The 23465-nt window shown below is 45.7% G+C and overlaps 1 protein-coding gene across 7 annotated transcripts in view; it reads right to left on the minus strand.

Annotated features, from left to right (window-relative positions):
• Positions 1 to 23465, minus strand: part of LOC139276165 (uncharacterized) — an 82506-nt gene that overhangs the window by 22784 nt on the left and 36257 nt on the right. For 5 of the 7 annotated variants that reach the window (XM_070893725.1, XM_070893727.1, XM_070893728.1 and 2 more), the window contains 4 exons: positions 15894 to 16046; positions 6248 to 6415; positions 4083 to 4156; positions 3566 to 3763 (listed from right to left, as the gene is read on the minus strand). In XM_070893725.1, coding sequence (XP_070749826.1) covers positions 3566 to 3763; positions 4083 to 4156; positions 6248 to 6415; positions 15894 to 16046 — 593 coding nt within the window. The remainder of the gene's footprint in view (positions 1 to 3565; positions 3764 to 4082; positions 4157 to 6247; positions 6416 to 15893; positions 16047 to 23465) is intronic. The other 2 variants (XM_070893731.1, XM_070893732.1) reach the window with 2 other exon arrangements.

Raw genomic sequence — 23465 nt, forward strand, 5'->3', positions numbered from 1 at the left:
GCGGTATGTTGGTGTTTTTTGACCAAAATCGCCTTTTTGGGTGGTATTTCGACCAATTCCGGCCCCATTACATTTCCTTTAATCAATACACTCCATTATTTTAAAAAAATTTGTGAGGCATAATTTGCCGCCTTCATTTTGTTAATTAACTTGTGTCTTTGTAGGCGAGTATTCATTTTATCCTGTATTTATGGCCTCTAGATGCTTATCCACAAGAGATGTTAGGTTAACTGATCCATAAGCTAGCTGTTTGTTCCAGTCTCCTTTTTTTGAACAGGAATGTTACCTAGCAACCCTCCCATTCTCTGGCACAACTTCTGTATCGAAGAATATTTTAAAGATTGCGGTCAAAGTTTTTATTATTTATTCTTGGACTGCCCTCAGCATTCTAAGATGCATGCTATCAGGCCCTCCTGCATTACTTTTTTTTTCAATACTACTTACTCCCTTATCTATAGTTACTCTATCCACCCTTTTATTTTCACTGTTACACTCGTGTGACAATTCTACTTCCCGGCTCCCAAACTCCATCCTACATAACCTTCAACTAATCTAATCTAAAAGCCTGCTTCCAATATCCTATCCCACACCAAGTCCTGCTATCCCTGTTCTTGAAGATATCCATTATTCTGCATCCTCCAGCAAAGGTTTCAAAACATTAGTTTGCTTTAACAAACTGCTTTACCCTATTCCTGCAAAGTCTCATGACCCCACTCACCCTCTGCTCTTCTGATTCTGGTCGATGTACAATCCCTCTGCTTCACCATCAGTGACAGACATTGTCATCTTTTTCAGGCCCTCTAAACTGCTCTTCCCAAACTCTCCACCAAGCTACATCACCCTTTACCTTGGTAATACTACGTAAAAACTAACCTCTTTAAATGTGCACATGAGCCACATGCTTAAACAAACGGGACTACAGTGGGATGAGGGCAGAGTTAGCTAAAGTAGACTGGGAACACAGACTAAACGGTGGCACAATTGAGGAACATGGAGGACTTTTAAGGAGCTCTTTCATAGTGCTCAACAAAAATATATTCCAGTGAAAAAGAAGGGCAGTAAGAGAAGGGATAACCAGCCGTGGATAACCAAGGAAATAAAGGAGAGTATCAAATTAAAAACCAATGCGTATAAGGTGGCCAAGGTTAGTGGGAAACTAGAAGATTGGGAAAATTTTAAACGACAGTAAAGAATGACTATGAAAGCAATAAAGAAGGGGAAGATAGATTACAAATGTAAACTTGCGCAAAACATAAAAACAGATAGTAAAAGCTTTTACCGATATATAAAACGGAAAAGAGTGACTAAAGTAAATGTTGGTCCGTTAGAAGATGAGAAAGGGGATTTAATAATGGGAACTGTGGAAATGGCTGAGACCTTAAACAATTATTTTGCTTCGGTCTTCACAGTGGAAGACACAAAAACCATGCCAAAAATTGCTGGTCACGGGAATGTGGACAGGGAGGACCTTGAGACAATCACTATCACTAGGGGGGTAGTGCTGAACAGGTTAATGGGACTCAAGGTAGACAAGTCCCCTGGTCCTGATGAAATGCATCCCAGGGTATTAAAAGAGATGGCGGAAGTTATAGCAGATGCATTCGTTATAATCTACCAAAATTCTCTGGACTCTGGGGAGGTGCCATCGGACTGGAAAGCAGCTAATGTAACGCCTCTGTTTAAAAAAGGGGGCAGACAACTATAGGCCGGTTAGTTTAACATCTGTAGTGGGGAAAATGCTCGAAGCTATCATTAAGGAAGAAATAGCAGGACATCTAGATAGGAATAGTGCAATCAAGCAGACACAACATGGATTCATGAAGGGGAAATCATGTGTAACTAATTTACTGGAATTCTTTGAGGATATAACGAACATGGTGTACCGATGGATGTGGTGTATTTAGATTTCCAAAAGGCATTCGATAAGGTGCCACACAAAAGGTTACTGCAGAAGATAAAAGGTACGTGGAGTCAGAGGAAATATATTGGCATGGATTGAGAATTGGCTGGCTAACAGAAAGCAGAGAGTCGGGATAAATGGGTCCTTTTCGGGTCGGAAATCGATGGTTAGTAGTGTGCCACAGGGATCGGAGCTGGGATCACAACTGTTTACAATATACATAGATGACCTGGAAGAGGGGACAGAGTGTAGTGTAACAAAATTTGCAGATGACACAAAGATTAGTGGGAAAGCGGGTTGTGTAGAGGACACAGAGGCGCTGCAAAGAGATTTAGATAGGTTAAACGAATGGGCTAAGGTTTGGCAGATGGAATACAATGTCTGAAAGTATGAAGTCATCCACCTTGGGGAAAAAAAACAGTAAAAGGGAATATTATTTGAATGGGGAGAAATTACAACATGCTGCAGTGCAGAGGGACCTGAGGGTCCTTGTGCATGAATCCCAAAAAGTTAGTTTGCAGATGCAGCAGGTAATCAGGAAGGCGAATGGAATGTTGGCCTTCATTGCGAGAGGGATGGAGTACAAAAGCAGGGAAGTCCTGCTGCAACTGTACAGGGTATTGGTGAGGCTGCACTTGGAGTACTGCGTGCAGTTTTGGTCACCTTACTTAAGGAAGGATATACTAGCTTTGGAAGGGGTACAGAGACGATTCACGAGGCTGATTCTGGAGATGAGGGGGTTACCTTATGATGATAGATTGAGTAGACTGGGTCTTTACTCGTTGGAGTTCAGAAGGATGAGGGGTGATCTTATAGAAACATTTAAAATAATGAAGGCGATAGACAGTATAGAGGCAGAGAGGTTGTTTCCACTGGTCGGGGAGACTAGAACTAGGGGGTACAGCCTCAAAATACGGGGGAGCCAATTTAAAACCGAGTTGAGAAGGAATTTCTTCTCCCAGAGGGTTGTGAATCTATGGAATTCTCTGCCCAAGGAAGCAGTTGAGGCTAGCTTATTGAATATATTCAAATCACAGATAGATAGATTTTTAACCAATAAGGGAATTAAGGGTTATGGGGAGCGGGCGGGTAAGTGGAGCCGAGTCCACGACCAGATCAGCCGTGATCTTGTTGGGTGGCGAAACAGGCTCGAGGGGCTAGATGGCCTACTCCTGTTCCTAATTCTATGTTCTTATTAATGTTGGGGAAGTCCATAACCAGGGGTCACAGTCTAAGGATAAGGGGTAAGCCATTTAGGACCGAGATGAAGAGAAACTTCTTCACCCAGGAGGGGTGAACCTGTGGAATTCTCTACCACAGAAAGTTGTTGAGGCCAATTCACTAAATATATTTAAAAAGGAGTTAGATGTAGTCCTTACTACTAGGAGGATCAAGGGGTATGGCGAGAAAGCAGGAATGGGGTACTGAAGTTGCATGTTCAGCCATGAACTCATTGAATGGTGGTGCAGGCTCGAAGGGCCGAATGGCCTACTCCTGCACCTATTTTCTATGTTTCTATGTTTCTGTCACTTCGTGCATCTCCCTGCCCTTGCTCAGATGTGAACACCACTTTATGGAATACTACTGTAAACAGTCTTGTATATGGGCAAGTTGTTATCCCTCACAAAACAATAAGGGGTAAAAATGGCATGTTTGACATCTTACTTTATATCTCTGCCATATGTTTTTTGGCGGTCCTTGTTTAATATTCCCATGAATCACTAATGCATTATACACATTTATGAAGAATGCCAGCTTCTCTTTCCTAGTGAGATTTTCAAGATCCAAACGCTGTAGCTGTGTTGCAAGTTGACAATACTCCTCAAAAATTGCACTCCCCACCATGGATTTGTAATTTATATACTATAAGAAAGAAAGGTAAAGTGTTATTTATTAATCTAACCATAATTTCTTCAGCAATTTGGAGATCACATCTCGACAGAGAAATCTTTCTTAGTACAAGTTGTTGCCTAGCAAATCAAACTAAATGGGATTAAAGCTTTCATGAGATAACTACTAGAAATATATTGAAGTAGTTAAACTTAAGTAGGCATTTAACTTTTAAAAATTGATATTAGTATAATTAGGGTACAGAGGTTGAACATTTAACTGTGAATTGAAAAATGTAGAGTGAAGAGCAGATATTCGGTAAATTTTACTGTAAAGAAAAACGTGGACTAACCTTGCCATCAGGTGTAATGTGTTCTGAGAACAGCTGCAGAATCATGTCTCTCATAAATTCAGAAAGTCTAGAAGCTAAAGTATGACAGATTATTGAGCAAGTTAACATTAAAATGGAACTATTATACTATTTTTGGGGGAGGTGGTGGTGTAGGGAGAGCTTCAATTTGTCTTCTGTGTAACAACTACTTTTATTTATATAGCGTCTTTAATGTAGGAAAACATCCGAAGGCACTTCACAGGCAGACAAAATTGTATACTGAATTTTTGCCCCTACTTGACACCTCACCCTCATGATGCACAAAATCACTATGTGGTGAATAGATGCCATGAATCTGCAACATGCTACTCTGTAATACAATGTACATGTACAATGTACACCAGTGCATTGTGCGACCACAATTCCTCCAAAAAACGACCTACACTTTGAAAAATCCCTTAATTTATTCTCGGAAAGGGTCTGCACCCAAAAAGCTAACCTGTCTTTTCTTTTCAGATACTGAGGACTTGCTGCACATTCCCAGCATCTTCTGTTTTCATTTCAAGTTTCCAGTATTTGCAGGTTTTATTTTTGTGTTCATGGGTTCTTTTTTTCAAGTTTATAATTCCCCTCGGTGTTTTTATTTGACCCTCACTGCATTTCTTCCCTTATTACCACTTTTTCCTCAAGTTTTGGTCAATTTATTTTCATCTTTAGAAGATACCTGGGCAATTAATTTACTTCTGAAGCTGTCAGTTCCTCTAATTAAGTTCCTCTGTAAACTTGACCTCATCCAAAACTCAGCTGCCTGTGTCCTAACTCGCACCAAGTCCCGTTCACCCATCACCCCTGTGCTCACTGACCTTCATTGGCTCCCGTTCTGGCAACGCCTCGATTTTAGAAATCTCATCCTTGTTTACAAATATCTCCATGACCTCATCCCTCCCCATTTCTATAACCTCCGCCAGTCGTACAATCCTCTGAGATCTCTCCGCTCCTCCAATTCTGGCCTTTTGCACACTCATTTTCTTCGCTCCACCCATTGGCGGCCATGCCTTCAGCTGTAAAGGTCCTAAGCTCTGGAATTATTTCCTTAAACCTCTCTCCTCCTTTAAGGTGACCAAGTTTTAGATACCTGTCCTAATATCTCACATGGCTCGATTGTGTTTGATAATCGCTGTCGTGAAGCGTCTTGGGACATTTGACTACATTAAAGGCACTATATAAATGCAAGTTGTTGTTATGAGAGAGTAACTGGAAGTGCTGAACATTATTTGATCACTTCCTCTCTCTGGTGAAGTGACATTCGTGGTAAATTGCCACGTTCTACAACTTCTTTGTAAAACTACATTAGAGCATGAACGCAACGCACTTCCGGATCGTTCTTTTCACAATGTATTATTTTTAATCTTTCTCTTTTTAAAGCACAATAATTATAGTAATGATTCCACAAAGCCAGGAAACTACATTTGAACATAGCATGGCTCAACTTGAACAGCCTGCTCCTAGTCTCTTCTCAGCATCTACCATCACAACATAGTATATTACTAAACTACCAATTTACAATACAAACCCGTCAAAGGAACAGACTGACAGAGGAAGCAATATATCCAGAAATGGAAGCAGACACAACTAAGGTAAGGCAGGGTGGGATGGAAGAGATTGAACAACCAGCAGAAGAGAACCACTCATTATTGTCACAGGTGGGACAGCCTCAGAATTGTTCCAACATTTACATTTTAAAGTTTTATTCATATTAGAAATAGCTCAGAGGTGAATTTTATAATATTTGGAGGTGGTCTTGCAAAGTATTACTGAATCATTTTTTAAGAATTCTCGATGAGGTACACAATCAGGTATTAAATAATCAACCCACTCTCAAAATTGGATACTACAGACTGCTTCCAATTGAACTTTCCTTATGCTGTGTGTTGTACAATTGGTCATGGAAAGTGGCAATGGTTGAAGTAAACAAGTGGGAGCAACAGTGGAGAGTAGTTTGGAAGCTGAAAATATAAATATTTATATATTTTAATATTGTTGGGAAGTGGAAAGAAATGCTCAAGTTTACTGCAGGTACTTACAGTAACCAAAGTATTTTAAATGCTATCCATCTCAAGTTAGACACTTTGGATGGTGAATCCTCCAATAGACATCAGTAAAAAGAGGTAGAAAACAATACATACCAGAAGCCGCAGTATATTCTGCTGTAGCTCCACTGTTTAATGCTGAGGTAGAGTCGTGCTCTACCAATCTGTACAGAGTGTCGCTGTTTTCAAATCCTTGTACACTCAAAGGAATTAAAAACTTTCTGGCTGTCAATTCTTTTGCCATTTCTATTGCCGCATTTTTGTCTAGGTTAAATGAAGATCAGTCAGCAAAAGATATGAAGCATTCGTTGTAGGAATGTTTACTAATCCAAATAACACGGCTATTTAAAGGCTATGGCAGTATTTTTGCTTAGAAATTGAATTTCTTTTTTCCTCTGTAAGGCACATAAGTACCAGCTCAAGTCCTAATGTTGAGTGCTTTCCTTTATAAATAATAAGGTCTTGACCAGTTCCCACAAAAGAAAACAATTCTTTTTGAAAGGCTGAAATTTTAACCAATCACATCACTAAGTTCAGTTTTTAGAAAAAAATTCCAGTCACGATTTTTTATTTCTAACCCAGCAGAGCATATCGCTGCACAAATAAAATAACAAATAAATATTGGTCCATATTTTCTGGGGCCCATGACCACGTACGCACCGCAATGTCCGGGTTTACGCATGGGCTGTGCATGCGCGAAAACCCAGAACTTGCGACCTGTCAAGAATCTTCAACAGATCATCCACATCCCCGGGAAATGGACATCCGCTGGCAGAGAGTTCTTACGCCTGGTAAAAGGAGGTGTAAGACTTACTTTTACCAGTATAAGGGTGAATATAAATATTAAAATAACTTTTAAAAATCATTTTGACATTCAAAAACCTGTAAAATAAATGTTATTTTTGCCGCCTTAAAAAATGTTTAAATGTATTTTTCAAAAAATTACATTTTTATTTTAAATGCTTAATGAAATTGTATTTGAATTAATTTAAAACATGTAATAAGTTTTTATTTCAAGGTTGTTAAAATGTATTTTTTGGGTGATTCCTATTAAGCTTATGGGATTCCGTACATAAATGGAATCCCCAGAAGCATAATGGGAATCCCTTTTCTGATTGGTTGAGTCAGCCCATGTGATCCCAGGGGCGCTTGCGAACCACCTTCACCCCTGAGGTACGTGGGCCTCTACATAGGCATACGCCTAGAGGTCCAGGAGCGTGAGTCTCCATGGATCCAGGACCATCCGGTAGGTGGGTAGATTTTTTGCCGTTCAAACGCATCCGCCCGTGGTAAGCCTCCGACTGCAAATTCAGGCCTATTGTATTTCCTCCTAAAACCATTACATTTACAAATACATTTTCCTCTTGGTTACTCCAAATTCTTTCACACCAATGGAGGGGAAGATTTTGCTTATTTCTGCTAGTTTTACGCCCAGATGGACATAATTGGCTGAACCAGTGGAAAAGATCAGGGAATTTCAAATGCAAGTGAGTTACATAGAAAATAGGTGCAGGAGTAGGCCATTTGGCCCTTCGAGCCTGCACCACCATTCAATAAGAACATGGCTGATCATTCACCTCAGGACCCCTTTCCTGCTTTCTCTCCATACCCCTTGATCCCTTTAGCCATAAGGGTCACATCTAACTCCCTCTTGAATATATCTAACAAACTGGCATCAACAACTCTCTGCGATAGAAATTTCCACAGGTTACAACTCTCTGAGTGAAGAAGTTTCTCCTCATCTCGGTCCTAAATGGCTTACCCCTTATCCTTCGACTGTGATCCCTGGTTCTGGACTTCCCCAACATCGGGAACATTCTTCCTGCATCTAACCTGTCCAGTCCCGTCATAATTTTATATGTTTCTATGAGATCCTCTCTCATTCTTCTAAACTCCAGTGAATACAGGCCCGGTCGATCCAGTCTCTCCTCATATGTCAGTCCTGCCATCCCTGGAATCAGTCTGGTGAACCTTCGCTGCACTCCCTCAATAGCAAGAACGTCCTTCCTCAGATTCGGAGACCAAAACTGAACACAATATTCCAGGTGAGGCCTCACCAAGGTCCTGTACAACTGCAGTAAGATCTCCCTGCTCCTATACTCAAATCCCCTAGCTATGAAGGCCAACATGCCACTTGCCTTCTTCATTGCCAGCTGTACCTGCATGCCAACTTTCAATGACTGATGTATCATGACACCCAGGTCTTGTTGCACCTCCCCTTTTCCTAATCTGCCGCCATTCAGATAATATTCTGCCTTCATGTTTTTGTCACCAAAGAGGATAACCACACATTTATCCACATTATACTGCATCTGCCATGCATTTGCCCACTCACCTAACCTGTCCAAGTCACCCTGAAGCCTCTTAGCATCCTCCTCACAGCTCACACCGCCACCCAGCTTAGTGTCATCTGGAGATATTATACTCAATTCCTTCATGTAAGTCATTGCTGTATATTGTAAAGAGCTGGGGTCCCAGCACTGAGCTCTGCTGCACCCCGCTAGTCACTGCCTGCCATTCTGAAAAGGACCCGTCTATTCCTACTCTTTGCTTCCTGTCCGCCAACCAGTTCTCTATCCACGTCAATACATTACCCCCAACACCATGTGCTTTGATTTTGCACACCAATCTCTTATGTGGGACCTTGTGAAAAGCCTTTTGAAAGTCCAAATACACCACATCCACTGGTTCTCCCTTGTCCACTCTACTAGTTACATCCTCAAAAAATTCTAGAAGATTTGTCAAGCAGGATTTCCCTTTCATAAATCCATGTTAACTTGGACCGATCCTGTCACTGCTTTCCAAATGCACTGCTATTTCATCTTTAATAATTGATTCCAACATTTTCCCCACGACTGATGTCAGGCTAACCGGTCTATAATTCCCCATTTTCTTTCTCCCTCCTTTTTTAAAAAGTGGTGTTACATTAGCTATCTTCCAGTCCATAGGAACTGATCCAGAGTCGATAGATTGTTGGAAAATGATCACCAATGCATCCACTATTTCTAGGGCCACTTCCCGAAGTACTCTGGGATGCAGAACATCAGGCCCTGGAGATTTATCGGCCTTCAATCCCATCAATTTCCCGAACACAATTTCCTAACTAATAAGGATTTCCTTCAGTTCCTCCTTCTAGCTAGACCCTCGGTCCTCTAGTATTTCTGGAAGGTTATTTGTGTCTTCCTTAATGAAGACAGAATCAAAGTATTTGTTCAAATGGTCTGCCATTTCTTTGTTCCCATTATAAATTCACCTGAATCTGACTGCAAGGGACCTACGTTTGTCTTCACTAATCTTTTTCTCTTCACATATCTATAGAAGTTTTTGCAGTCAGTTTTTATGTTCCCAGCAAGCTTCCTCTCATACTCTATTTTCCCCATCTTAATTAAACCCTTTGTCCTCCTCTGCTGAATTCTAAATTTCACCCAGTCCTCAGGTTTGCTGCTTTTTCTGGCCAATTTATATGCCTCTTCCTTGGATTTAACACTATCCCTAATTTCCCTTGTTAGCCACGGTTGAGCCACCTTCCCCGTTTTATTTTTACTCCAGACAGGGATGTATAATTGTTGAAGTTCATCCATGTGATCTTTAAATGTTTGCCATTGCCTATCTACCATCAACACCTTAAGTATCATTTGCCAGTCTATTCTAGCCAATTCACATCTCATACCATCGAAGTTACCTTTCCTTAAGTTCAGGACCCTAGTCTCTGAATTAACTGTGTCACTCTCCATCTTAATAAAGAATTCTACCATATTATGGTCACTCTTCCCCAAGGGGTCTTGCACAACAAAATTGGTAATTAGTCCTTTCTCATTACACATCACCCAGTCTAGGATGGCCAGCCCTCTAGTTGGTTCCTCGACATAATGGTCTAGAAAACCACCCTTAATACACTCCAGGAAATCCTCCTCCACCGCACTGCTACCAGTTTGGTTAGCCCAATCGAAATGTAGATTAAAGTCACCCATGATAACTGCTGTACCTTTATTGCACACATCCCTAATTTCTTGTTTGATGCTGTCCCCAACCTCACTACTTCTGTTTGATGGTCTGTACATAACTCCCACTGGCGTTTTCTGCCCTTTGCTATTCCGCAGCTTTACCCACACAGATTCCACATCATCCAAGCTAATGTCCTTGCTTACTATTGTATTAATTTCCTCTTTAACCAGCAATACTACTCCACCTTCTTTTCCTTTCTGGCTATCCTACCTGAATATTGAATACCCCTGGATGTGAAGTTCCCAGCCTTGGTCACCCTGGAGCCATGTCTCCGTAATCCCAATTGTATCATAATCGTTAATGGCTGCCTGCGCAGTTAATTCATCCACCTTATTACGAATACTCCTCGCATTGAGGCACAGAGCCTTCAGGCTTGTCTTTTTAACATACTTTGTCTCTTTAGAATTTTGCTGAAATTTGGCCCTTTTTGATTTTTGCCTTGGGTTTCTCTGCCCTCCACTTTTACTTTTTTCTATCTTTTGCTTCTGCCCCCATTTTACTTCCCTCTGTCTCCCTGCATAGGTCCCCCCCCCCCACGATATTAGTTTAAACCCTCCCCAACAGCACTAGCAAACACTCCCCCTAGGACATTGGTTCCGGTCCTGCCCATGTGCAGACCGTCCGGTTTGTACTGGTCCCACCTCCCCCAGAACCAGTTCCAATGTCCCAGGAATTTGAATCCCCCCCTCCTGCACCACTTCTCAAGCCACGTATTCATCTTAGCTATCCTGCTATTTCTACTCTGACTAGCACATGGCACTGGTAGCAATCCTGAGATTACTACCTTTGAGGTCCTGCTTTTTAATTTAACTCCTAGCTCCCTAAATTCAGCTTGGAGGACCTAATCTCGTTTTTTACCTATATCGTTGGTACCTATATGCACCACGACAGCTGGCTGTTCACCCTCCCCCTCCAAAATCTCCTACAGCCGCTCGGAGACATCCTTGACCCTTGTACCAAGGAGGCAACATACCATCCTGGAGTCTCGATTGTGGCCCCAGAAACGTCTATCTATTCCCCTTACAATAGAATCCCCTACCACTTTAGCTCTCCCACTCTTTTTCCTGCCCTCCTGTGCAACAGAGCGACCCATGGTGCCATGAACTTGGCTGCTGCTGCCCTCCCCTGATGAGTCATCCACCCCAACAGCACTCAAGGTGGTGTATCTGTTTTGGAGGGGGATTACCACAGGGGACCCCTGCACTACATTCCTTCCACTGCTCTGCCTAATGGTCACCCATTCCCTATCTGCCTGAATAACCTTTACCTGCGGTGTGACCAACTCACTAAACGTGCTATTCATGACATCCTCAGCATCGTGGATGCTCCAGAGTGAATCCATGCGCAGCTCCAGTGCCACAATGTGGTCTGTCAGGAGCTGCAGCTGGATGCACTTCCTGCAGACATAGCAGCCAGGGACACTGGGAGCATCCCTGACTTCCCATATAGCACAGGAGGAGCATGACATGGGTCTGGGCTCTCCTGCCATGACTTAACCCTTAAATTTGGCAACAATGTCAAAGGTTACCTACTGATAAGTAAAGAAAAACAAAAAGAAAAAGATTAAATACTCACCAATCCACCGGCCAATTACTTACCCGCTTGGCTGTGACGTCACACTTCGATTTCTTTTTAGTTTTTTGTTTTACCTTCAGCCTCAATCTCCCGAACTACCGCTCCTCCACCCGCGCTCCACGCCCTTTTATCAAGGCCTCGATCTCCCGAACTGCTGCTTCTCCTCCCAAGCTCCACGCCCTTTTATCAGGGCCTCGATCTCCCGAACGTCTAAAATCACTTGCGCTCATGTTTTCCATGATCTTTTACACTTGTTCAAGATTCAATTATCTTGGCCACCAACTCCTTCCTTCTCCCTGGCGACTGTCTGAGACTGAACCAGATCGTACGCAACATTGGTGAACAATCTGACCATCACCAAGACCGCCTACTTCCATCTTTGTAACATCAGCCATCTCCACACCTTCCTCAGCTCATCTGCTGTTGAAACACTCATCCGTGCCTTTGTTAGCTCTAGACTTGACTATTCCAGTGATCTTCTGGCTAGCCTCCAATCTTGCATCCACTGTAAACATGAGCTCATCCAAAACTCTGCTGCCCCTATTGTAACTCGCATCTAGTCCCGTTCACCCATCACCCCTGTGCTCGCTGACCTACATTGGCTCCCAATCCAGAAATACCTTGTTTTTAAAATTCTCATTCTTGTTTTCAAATCCCTCCATGACCTCACCTTCCTATCTATGTAAGTTCCTCCAGCCCTAGAACACTCGGAGATCTCTGTGCTCCTCCAATTCTGGCCCCTTGCAAATCCCCGATTTTAATCGCTCCACCAGTGGTGACCGCGCCTTCAGTTGCCTAGTCCCTAAGCTCTGGAGTTCCTTCCCCAAACCTCTCCACTTCTCTACCTTTCTTTCCCCATTTAAGAAGCTCCTTAAAACCCACCTGTCCTAATATCTCCTTATGTGGCGCAGTGTCAAATTTTGTTAGCTAACACTCCTTTGAAGCATCTTGGGGCGTTTTACTACATTAAAGGTGCTCTATAAATACACATTGTTGTTGTTCAAGAGAGATTACAGCCAATGAGAGGAGTCTGTGGGTGGCTCAATCAGCCTCATTTATACAGGACAGGTCCAAGCCAGCCAGCCAGCCAAACGCTGACCTTACCTTGCCTCCACAAATGCATGTTACAAATTAGCGGCTCCACTCCATGGTCTTCTCTGGACACTGCACCCTTCTCCCAGTTGCTGCTCCTACTCCCACACTCACCCTGACTGTGCAAATATTGCACTCAATGACTTCATTGCATGTTGGTAGCTCAACAGCAGCAGAAGTCTTTGGCACTGACCCAACCTTCGGCAGGGACTGTGTTTGAGTCCATTTCCATCCAAGTGTAACACCAATGGAAATTGACTGGCATATATCGGTGAAAAATCAAAGATATTGTGCATTTTTAGTTCATACTGATCCCGCCCCCCCCCCACAACTCTTCCCCCCCCCCCCCCCCCAACAAAAAAAAAAAAATGTTTTTGTTTAAAGAGGTTCCACGCCTTTGGTTATGGTAACCTGATCATAAACATTTCTATTTGCCATGAAACATTAGAAATTTAGAGAAAAGCTTCTAGTCCAAGATTGCTCAAGACTTATTTTTCAAAGGCTCAGAAATCAAAATGGCAATTATCAGTTTGTGTTTAATGTACGACAAGCCTGACTTATGTTGGATGTAGAATTTGTGTATGACATTTCCTGGTAAAGAGTTGTCATGATTAAGCGGTTAAACAAGAAAAACTTGCTCAACAACTCCACTGTATTGACTCATTTTTTTTTAAGCATGACTAAAAATGATTTTAGCTTTTGAAATCCTTTTTGGTGTTGTTGCTTCTCATGAAACACATCCTCCTTTGTGGATAGGTTACATTTGTAAAAACACAAATTAAGATCAAGCCTTGATTCCCCATGCTACATGGATCTGATAATAAATATGTACAACTTTGTGATGGAATTCTCATAATAAATGTAATAAGTACAGCAAAATGAAATGCTGTGCTAACAAAACAGTTCAGACTTTCCCCACCACCCCGAAGCAACATAGCTTATTCGCGGGCTCTGAGGGTAGAAAGGTGATCCACACTTCTGTTTCAATCCATATTGCTCGACAGGCTCATGTGTATTTATTTCGGGTTACAGCAGAGTGATATCCGCATGCCGGCTTCCTGCTTTTACACTGTTTAACCCAGCTCCATTCTCCTAAAGGCAAAATTGGAGGCCCACATTTTCTTTGTTCTCCTGTGCATTGCTAAAATACCAATTGTAATCCTTGGAGGGAATCTTATCCCACCTCCCACCCAGGACAGCAGAGAGGTTAAATTCTTAAACCCAACCTGACCCTCCATGAATGCGCCTCCTTCTGGTTTAACCGGGGTGGGCGGGCTGCTGAGTAACCTACTCTCGAGAGGCAGGTTGATCATTATAATATTTTAAATGAAGCCGCTTACCTCAGACGTTAGCAGGCATCTGCATTTAATGGCTGCGGGCCAGGTTTCCCAGGGCGCAGGAAACCCGGCAGCTAAAGGGAGGTAAGAACAGCCAGCAGCAGCAGTTTTTCGAGCATTCTTGTGGGCCGGGAGGTGCAGGACTGCTTCGCCCTGGCCCCGCCATGCTAAGTTGCCGCGATTCGATGCTGAACTACAATTTCCCTCCCCCCCCCCCACCCGATCTCTCCCTCACCACCCGCAATCTTTCTCCCCGCTCTCTCCCAACCCACCCAGCGATCTCTTCCCCCTCTGCACCCCGCCCCACCTCCCCGCAGTCTCTCACCACACTCCCCTCTGCAATCTCTCACTACTGCCCCCCCCCCCAGCGATCCCTCAACGCCCGCCCAGCCATTCCTCACCCCCTGGCGATCCCTCACCGCCCCCCACCACGATCTCTCACCTCCCCCCCCCCCCCCCCACCGTCCCACGATCTCTCACCTCCCCCTGTCCCCCGATCTCTCACCCGTCCCCCGATCTCTCACCCCCCCCCCGATCTCTCACCCCCCCCGTCCCCCGATCTCTCATCCCCCCACCCCCGTCCCCCGATCTCTCATCCCCCCACCCCCGTCCCCCGATCTCTCACCCCCCCCCCCCCCCGTCCCGTCCCCCGATCTCTCACCACCTCCTGTCCCACGATCTCTCACCCCCCCCACCGTCCCACGATCTCTCACCCCACCCCCGTCCCACGATCTCTCACCACCCCCCCCGTCCCACGATCTCTCACCCCACCCCCCGTCCCACGATCTCTCACCACCCCCCCCGTCCCACGATCTCTTACCCCCCCCCCACTGTTCCACGATCTCTTACCCCCCCCCACTGTTCCACGATCTCTCACCCCCCGCCCCCCCGTTCCACGATCTCTCACCCCCCTCCCCTGTTCCACGATCTCACCCCCCCCGTCCCATGATCTCTCACCCCTCCGTCCCCGTCCCACGATCTCTCATCCGCCCCCCCCCCAATCTCTCACCCGCGCCCCCCCCAATCTCTCACCCGCGCCCCCCCCAATCTCTCACACGCCACCTTCCCCCCCCCCCCCAACCCACAATCTCCCACCCCTGTATCTACATTCCCAGCTTCTAGCACAGGCCTTTTGCGTGACAGCTGGCCAGCCTTCAATCGGGCCCGCTGCTGGGTGGGAAACAGAGAAAAAAAATTAAATGGCGGTCCTGCCATTACATTAGGCAGTCCTGCCATTACATTAGGCAGACCTCCACATTCCCTGGCCACTAAAAGCCATCCCCTACTCCCTCCCTGTAAATATTGGGGCCATTATCTCTGTTTTCCACCTTGTGCCTCCCAAAACTAGCACTGTTGTTAATGGAATCTATTTGGATATCACAGGTGAAATTTACAAAAATGCTGTGTCATGCTGCTCCATGGCATACGTCCAACATTGAACAAAGTAAAGATTTGTAAAGGGTACTTGGTGTCTGTTGTAACAAAGAGCTACCGTAAACAAATTAAAATCTGTAAAGATCGTGCATGCAGTGTGTGGACATCAAAGAATTGAAAGATTTAATGAAATTAATTATGGCACAAAGATCCTTTAAATATGTGATATGAAGAAACTTCCTGGAATGTCTAATGTTATCACTGCACGATAGCATACTTCTGCAGGCAAATCAGAGATGCTTGTTTACATGACTTTTCAAATCATGCTGTGTAGCAGAGACTTCAACTAGCAGACTCACCAGGATTTTTGTATTCAACCAGCCAATTGACTAGTTTTTTCCCAGTAAAGGTGTGTGGATACATTTTCAGACATGACCAGTGGCTACCAATAATGCCACTTTGCTTGAATTCGAGGACCAGGTCTGCATAGTCATCTCTTACATGTTTCAATTCTGCAAAGCAAATTGTACAAGCTTGCTTATTTTAACAGCGGGTGCATTAAAATTACTTTTATAAAAAAATTACACAACATGATTTCCGACGGCATCTATGGTCATAACGGGAGTGTATAATCATATTGTTTTACACCTGCTGCATCTTTAAAAGAGGCTATGAATGTACCTTTTGCATACAGTGCAGTGCAGAAGCCAAGTTTTATCTTTACAATGCATATTCATATAAAAAATAGAAAATTCTGAATGTAAGACTGGTTTCTCCAAGATACAAACAAAAAAACTAGAACTTAAAAATAAAAAGCACCGTTTCCTTCTCAATTATAAAATAAAATGACCACTATAAATACCAGATGTGCTTCAGATAAACATTCATGACTAAAACAAAGATATTTTGGGACAACACAATAAAACATTATTTTATGACCATCAGAATAGATTTAAGTATTTTACTTTCAAACTCTCACCTTGGCAGTAGTATATTGTGATGCGTTTTAGAAGCATTGCCTCCCAATGTTTAATTCTTGTAAAAAAAAAATTCTCTCAATACCGAGTACAACTTGGAGTACTCAGTATGGCCTCAATTTTGTCCAGGAGTTGCTCCGTTTTATCTGGAGTAACTTGATTTTTCTGACGTATCTTAAAAATCCCCATTTTGCACATTCAATTTGCGGCAGTCTAAGTGAGTTAGTTACAATTTTTTTTTAAGTTTAGTTTAGTTTTTCTCAAAAGGAGGGGGGGGGGGTTACCAGCCACCTACACCAGTTTTGGCCATTTAGGCCAACGTATGTGGCTACTTCAGAAAACCCTTGCGGAGAGTTAAGAAATCAGTGCAGGTAGGTACATTGGAGGTCATTCGGCCAGGGATAGGGGCGGGAAGGGAAGCAGAGAGGACCTGCACCTAAAGCACCAAGACTTACAAAGCACTAAACAAAGCACAAAAAGTAATAAGCATTCAAGTCCTACCTTCATCTGAAAACTTGGCCCAGGAAGGCGGTGGGCTGGCCAGTGCGGGAAGCCACTCGGCCTGGGCTGGGGGCGGGACGACAATGCACCGGGAGACCACTCGGCCAGGGATAGGGGCGGGAGCAATTGAACTGCCGACATCGGAGCACACACAGGTTGCAGGAAGTAAACTCACCAGACAGACTGCAACAGGCTGCAGCAAGGAAAAAACACAAGCAGCTACTTCAACAGCGGGCCGGCCGGTGTGGGAGGCCACTCGGCCTGGGCTAGGGGCGGCACACAATGCACTGGGAGGCCACTCGGCCTGGGATAGGGACGGGACGACTGGGAGGCCATTCGGCCAGGGATAGGGGCAGGAACTGTCGACATTGGAGCACAGTCAGGAAGCAAATTCACCAGACAGCAAAACACAAGCAGCTATGATTCCTTTTAAAGATGGCCAATTGCCAAATTTCGGTGCTACTGCGCATGCACGAACATCGCGACCCGACTCCAATGCGCATGTGCAGACGTCCCGGCACTGTTTTCAGCGCAGGACGGCGGCTCCGCCCCCGACTCAACTGGCCACACTGCGCGACGACTGGAGAGAGGCCGGAAAGCAGCCAAAGTGGGGAGCGATTTTTTTCGGCGCACTTATGAACAGAGATAAGCGACGCGTTTCCGGTAAGTGCGCCGAAAAAAGGGGTGGGCCAAAATTGAGCCCAGAATCTGGGGACTGATTTAAGTGGAATTACTAAGTCCAACAATGCAGAGAAGCTGAATTATCAAGCACAAATTAAGCTTAATAATTAATGCCAATTCCTGTCTATCACACTTTTGGGTTCAGCAAATCCTCCAATCCAGTTCTATGACAAGACCATTAATGCCAAAAACATTTCCACAAAAATGGATAGAAAAAACATTCTTCTAAATGGTATAATAATTGGGACTGACCATTTGTACTGCGTTTTTTCTGTCCTTCTGCGCATGCGTCTGTCGAGACTACGCCCCCGATCAGAAACTGAAGTGCCGGACCGGAAGTGCAGCCCCGAACCCGAATCATTCCGACCAGGTTACCTGCTGAGCCCCCATCACGAGCAGCACGACCCGAGAGGGGGAGAGAGAGAGAGAGAGACCGTGGGGGATGGGGAAAGAGTGAGCCTGGTTGGGGTGGGGAGGGAGAGAGCGTGGGAGGAGAGCGCGCGCGAGGGGGGGGAGGAAAGGAGAGCGTGCGCGGGGGAGCAAGGGAATGCGCGCGGGGGAGCAAGGGAGCGCGCGCGGGGGAGCAAGGGAGCAGTATTCAACATCCAGGGGTATTCAATATTCAGGAAGGATAGACAGAAAGGAAAAGGAGGTGGCGTAGCATTGCTGGTTCAAGAGTTTAACGCAATAATAAGGAAAGACATTAGAGTGGATGATGTAGAATCTGTATGGGTAGAGCTGCGAAACAACAAAGGGCAGAAAACGCTAGTGGGAGTTGTGTACAGACCACCAAACAGTAGTAGTGAGGTTGGGGACAGCATCAAACTGGAAATTAGGGATGCGTGCAATAAAGGTACAGCAGTTATCATGGGTGACTTTAATCTACATGGAGCTTGGGCTAACCAAACTGGTTGCAATACAGTGGAGGAGGATTTCCTGGAGTGTATAAGGGATGGTTTTCTAGACCAATATGTCGAGGAACCAACTAGAGAGCTGGCTATCCTAGACTGGGTGTTGTGTAATGAGGGAGGATTAATTCGCAATCTTGTTGTGCGAGGCCCCTTGGGGAAGAGTGACCATAATATGGTAGAATTCTTCAGTAAGATGGAGAGTGACAGTTAATTCAGAGACTGCCCGCACCTGACCCACCCAGGTACAGAAAAGTCCGGCCAGTGTTTTGGTCGACCCAGAGCAAAGCTTCAAAGCAATCCTATTCGTCATCTGGACTACTTACTTCAATCTCTGTAACATTGATCTCCTGCACCTGTACTACTGCTGAAATCCTTAGCCATGCTTTTGTGACCGCAAGACTTGACTTCTCCAATACCTTCCTTGCTAGCATTTGGAGCTCTAGCCTACATTCATCTATCCTAGAGTACTGTGTACAGTTTTGGTCTCCATATTTAAGGAAGGATATACTTGCATTGGAGGCTGTTCAGAGAAGGTTCACTAAGTTGATTCTGGAGATGAGGGGATTAACTTATGAAGATAGGGTGAGTAGGTTGGGCCTCTATTCATTGGAGTTCAGAATAATGAGATCTTATCAAAACATATCAAGATAATGAGGGGGCTCGACAAGGTGGAGGCAGAGAGGATATTTCCACTCATAGTGGAAATTAAACTAGGGGACATAGTCTCAGAATAAGGCGCCGCCCATTTCAAACTGAGATGAGGAGGAATTTCTTCTCTCAGAGGGTTGTAAATCTATGGAATTCTTTGCCCTGATGAGCTGTGGAGGCTGGGTCATTGAATATATTTAAGGCGGAGATAGACAGATTTTTGAGTGATAAGGGAGTGGGGAGGGGGGGGGGGGTTGTGGGGAGCAGGCAGGGAAGTGGAGTTGGGTCCATGATTAGATCAGCCATGATCTTATTGAATGGCAGAGCAGGCTCGAGGGGCCAAATGGCCTACTCCTGCTCCTATTTCTTATGTTCTTATGAACTTAAAGGTAACTTCGATGGTATGAGACGTGAATTGGCTAGGATAGACTGGCGAATGCTACTTAAAGGGTTGACAGTGGATAGGCAATGGCAGACACTTAAAGGTCACATGGATGAACTTCAACAATTGTACATCGCTGTCTGACGTAACAATAAAACGGGGAAGGTGGCTCAACTGTGGCTAACGAGGGAAATTAGGGATAGTGTTAAATCCAAGGAAGAGGCATATAAATTGGCCAGAAAAAGCAGCAAACCTGAGGACTAGGAGCAATTTAGAATTCAGCAGAGGAGGACAAAGGGTCTAATTAGGAGGGGGGAAATAGAGTATGAGAGTAAGCTTGCAGGGAACATAAAAACTGACAGCAAAAGCTTCTATAGATATGTGAAGCGAAAAAGATTAGTGAAGGCAAATGTAGGTCCCTTGCAGTCAGAATCAGGTGAATTTATAATGGGGAACAAAGAAATGGCAGACCAATTGAACAAATGCTTTGGTTCTGTCTTCACTGAGGAAGACACAAATAACCTTCTGGAAAAACTAGGGGGACCGAGGGTCTAGCGAGAAGGAGGAACTGAAGGAAATCCTTATTAGTCAGGAAACTGTGTTAGGGAAATTGATGGGATTGAAGGCTGATAAATCCCCAGGGCCTCATAGTCTGCATCTCAGAGTACTTCAGGAAGTGGCCCTAGAAATAGTGGATGCACTGGTGGTCATTTTCCAGCATTCTATAGACTCTGGCTCAGTTCCTATGGACTGGAGGTTAGCTAAAGTAACAGCACTTTTTAAAAAAGGAGGGAGAGAGAAAAAAGGAGGGAGAGAGAAAACAGGGAATTACAGACCGGTTAGCCTGACATCAGTAGTGGAGAAAATGTTGGAATCAATTATTAAAGATGAAATAGCAGCGCATTTAGAAAGCAGTGACAGGATCGGTCCAATTCAGCATGGATTTATGAAAGGGAAATCCTGCTTGACAAATCTTCTAGAATTTTTTGAGGATGTAACTAGTAGAGTGGACGAGGTGTATTTGGACTTTCAAAAGGTTTTTAACCAGGTCCCACATAAGAGATTGCTGTGCAAAATTAAAGCACATGGTATTGGGGGTAATGTATTGATGTGGATAGAGAACTGGTTGGCAGACAGGAAGCAGAGAGTCGGGATAAATGGGTCCTTTTCAGAATGGCAGGCAGTGACTAGTGGAGTACCACAGCTATGCGACCCCAGCTATTTAAAATATACACAAATGATTTAGATGAAGGAATTGCGTGCAATATCTCCAAGTTTGCAGATGACACTAAGCTGGGTGGCGGTGTGAGCTGTGAGGAGGATGCTAAGAGGCTGCAGGGTGACTGGGACAGGTTAGGAGAGTGGGCAAATGCATGGCAGATGCAGTATAATGTGGATAAATGTGAGGTTATCCACTTTGGTGGCAAAAACAGGAAGGCAGAATATTATCTGAATGGCGACAGATTAGGAAAAGGGGAAGTGCAACGAGACCTGGGTGTCATGGTACATTAGTCATTGAAAGTTGGCATGCAGGTACAGCAGGCGGTGAGGAAGGCAAATGACATGTTGACCTTCATAGCGAGAGGATTTGAGTAAAGGAGAATGGCGGTCTTACTGCAGTTGTACAGGGCTTTGGTAATGCCACACCTTGAATATTGTGTTCAGTTTTGGTCTCCAAATCTGAGGAAGGACATTCTTGCTACTGAGGGATTGCAGCAAAGACTGATTCCAGGGATGGTAGGACTGACATATGAAGAAAGACTGGATCGACTAGGCCTATATTCACCGGAATTTAGAAGAATGAGAGGGGATCTCATAGAAACATATAAAATTCTGACAGGATTGGAGAGGTTAAATGCAGGAAGCTTGTTCCCAATGTTGGGGAAGTCTAGAACCAGGGGTCACAGTCTAAGGATAAGGGGTAAGCCATTTAGGACCGAGATGAGAAACTTCTTCACTCAGAGTTGTGAACTTGTGGAATTCTCTACGACAGAAAGTTGTTGAGGCCAATTCATTAGATATATCCAAAAAGGAGTTAGATGTGCGGAGTGGGGGGGTGGGGAGGGAGAGCACGGGGGGGTGGAGGGGGAAAGAGAGAGAGCTCGCGCTGGGGGGGGGGGGGGGGGAGGAGAAGGAGAGAGAGAGCTCCCGCGGGGGGGGGGGGGGGGGGGGGGAGAGGGAGAGCGCGTGAGCCTGTGGAAGATATAGAGAGTGTGACCGGGGGGGGGAAAGAGAGGGCATGGGGTTGAGGTGGTGGGGATGGGAAAGAGAGAGAGCGGGGGGGTGTGGGAGAGCGCGTGGGGGGTGGGATGGGGGGGGGGGGGGAAAGAGAGCACGGGGGGGAGGGGGAAAGAGAGAGCGCGTGGGCGGGGGGAGAGAGAGAGAGCGCGTGGCAGGAGGGGAAGAGAGAGCGCGCGCACGCAGGGTGGAGAGAGAGCGTGGGGTGTGGTAGAGAGCATGGGACGGGAGGGATGGAGAGTCTGGCGGGGAAAGAACGAGAGACTGGAGGGGTGAGGAGCAAGAAAGAGAGAGCATGGGGAAGGGGGATGGAGAGAGATGGGGAGGGGGGGCGAGGGGGAAAGAGAGTCTGAGGTGGGAGGGTGGGAGATTCTGGGGCCGGCAAGGGTGGGGGGGGGGGGGGTAGTAGGCATGAGTGGAGGAGAATCGGAGGGGAGAGGAGGAAATCAAGGAAAATTGATCACGTTCTTAGAAACCAAGGAACTTCGGCTGGCACTTGGTGGCTTCTGGGGAGAACTATCCTCTGTGGCTTCTGGAAGTCAAAGTGGATTTACTTACAATTTGTAAAGTCCGCGAGAATTTGGGATGGCCGATTCCAGTTACACATTCCAGAAAAACATCAGGGTGTGGCTTATCATCCAAAGGGGCCAATCAGAGACAAAGGGCGGCCATTTTTACAGTACAAAAATACGCATCCATAATAATTTCACACTTTATATTCGCAAGTAATATTCATGCCACACAAGTGGCAGGCAATGACCATCTCCAACAAGAAAGGGTCTAACGGCATCATCATCATCGAAGACTCCACCATTAACAAGTGGCAGGCAATGACCATCTCCAAGGAGAAAGAGTCAAATTACATTCCCATGACATTTAATGGCATTTCCATCATCGAATCCCCCAGCATCAACATCCTGGGGTCACCATTTTGGAGGTGCTGCGGGGGGGGGGGGGGGGGAAGCAAGGGGGCGCGGTGGGGGGAGCGAGGGAGGGCACGCCAGGGAGGGAGGGAGCGAGCACGGGGGTAGAGAGCACGTGGGGTTAAGGAGAGCGCGCGAGTGGGTTGGGAAAGAGAGCGAGCATTGGGGAGAGAGAACGTGGGCTGGTGGGGGAAAAGAGATCACGTGGGGGAAAAGAGATCACGTGGGGGGGGTGGGGAGAGAAAGAGAGCATGGGCGGGGGGGCAAGGGAGAGAGAGAACATTGGCGGGGGAAAGGCTGGGTTGGGAGGGAGGGAGTCCCACGGGGTGGCGGGGGGAGGGGTAGAGCGGGGAAAAGAGAAAGCCTGTGGTGAGAGGGAGAGCGGGAGAAGGGAGGGGAGAGCGCGGGGGGAAAGAGGAGAGAGAGCGCGCGGGGGGAAAGGGGAGAGAGAGCGCGCGGGGGGAAAGGGGAGAGAGAGCGCGCGGGGGGAAAAGGGAGAGAGAGCGCGCGGGGGGAAAGGGGAGAGAGAGCGCGCGGGGGGAAAGGGGAGAGAGAGCGCGCGGGGGGAAAGGGGAGAGAGAGCGCGCGGGGGGAAAGGGGAGAGAGAGCGCGCGGGGGGAAAGGGGAGAGAGAGCGCGCGGGGGGAAAGGGGAGAGAGAGCGCGCGGGGG

This window comes from Pristiophorus japonicus, chromosome 11 (assembly GCF_044704955.1).
Source record: "Pristiophorus japonicus isolate sPriJap1 chromosome 11, sPriJap1.hap1, whole genome shotgun sequence".
Lineage (NCBI taxonomy): Eukaryota > Metazoa > Chordata > Chondrichthyes > Pristiophoridae > Pristiophorus > Pristiophorus japonicus.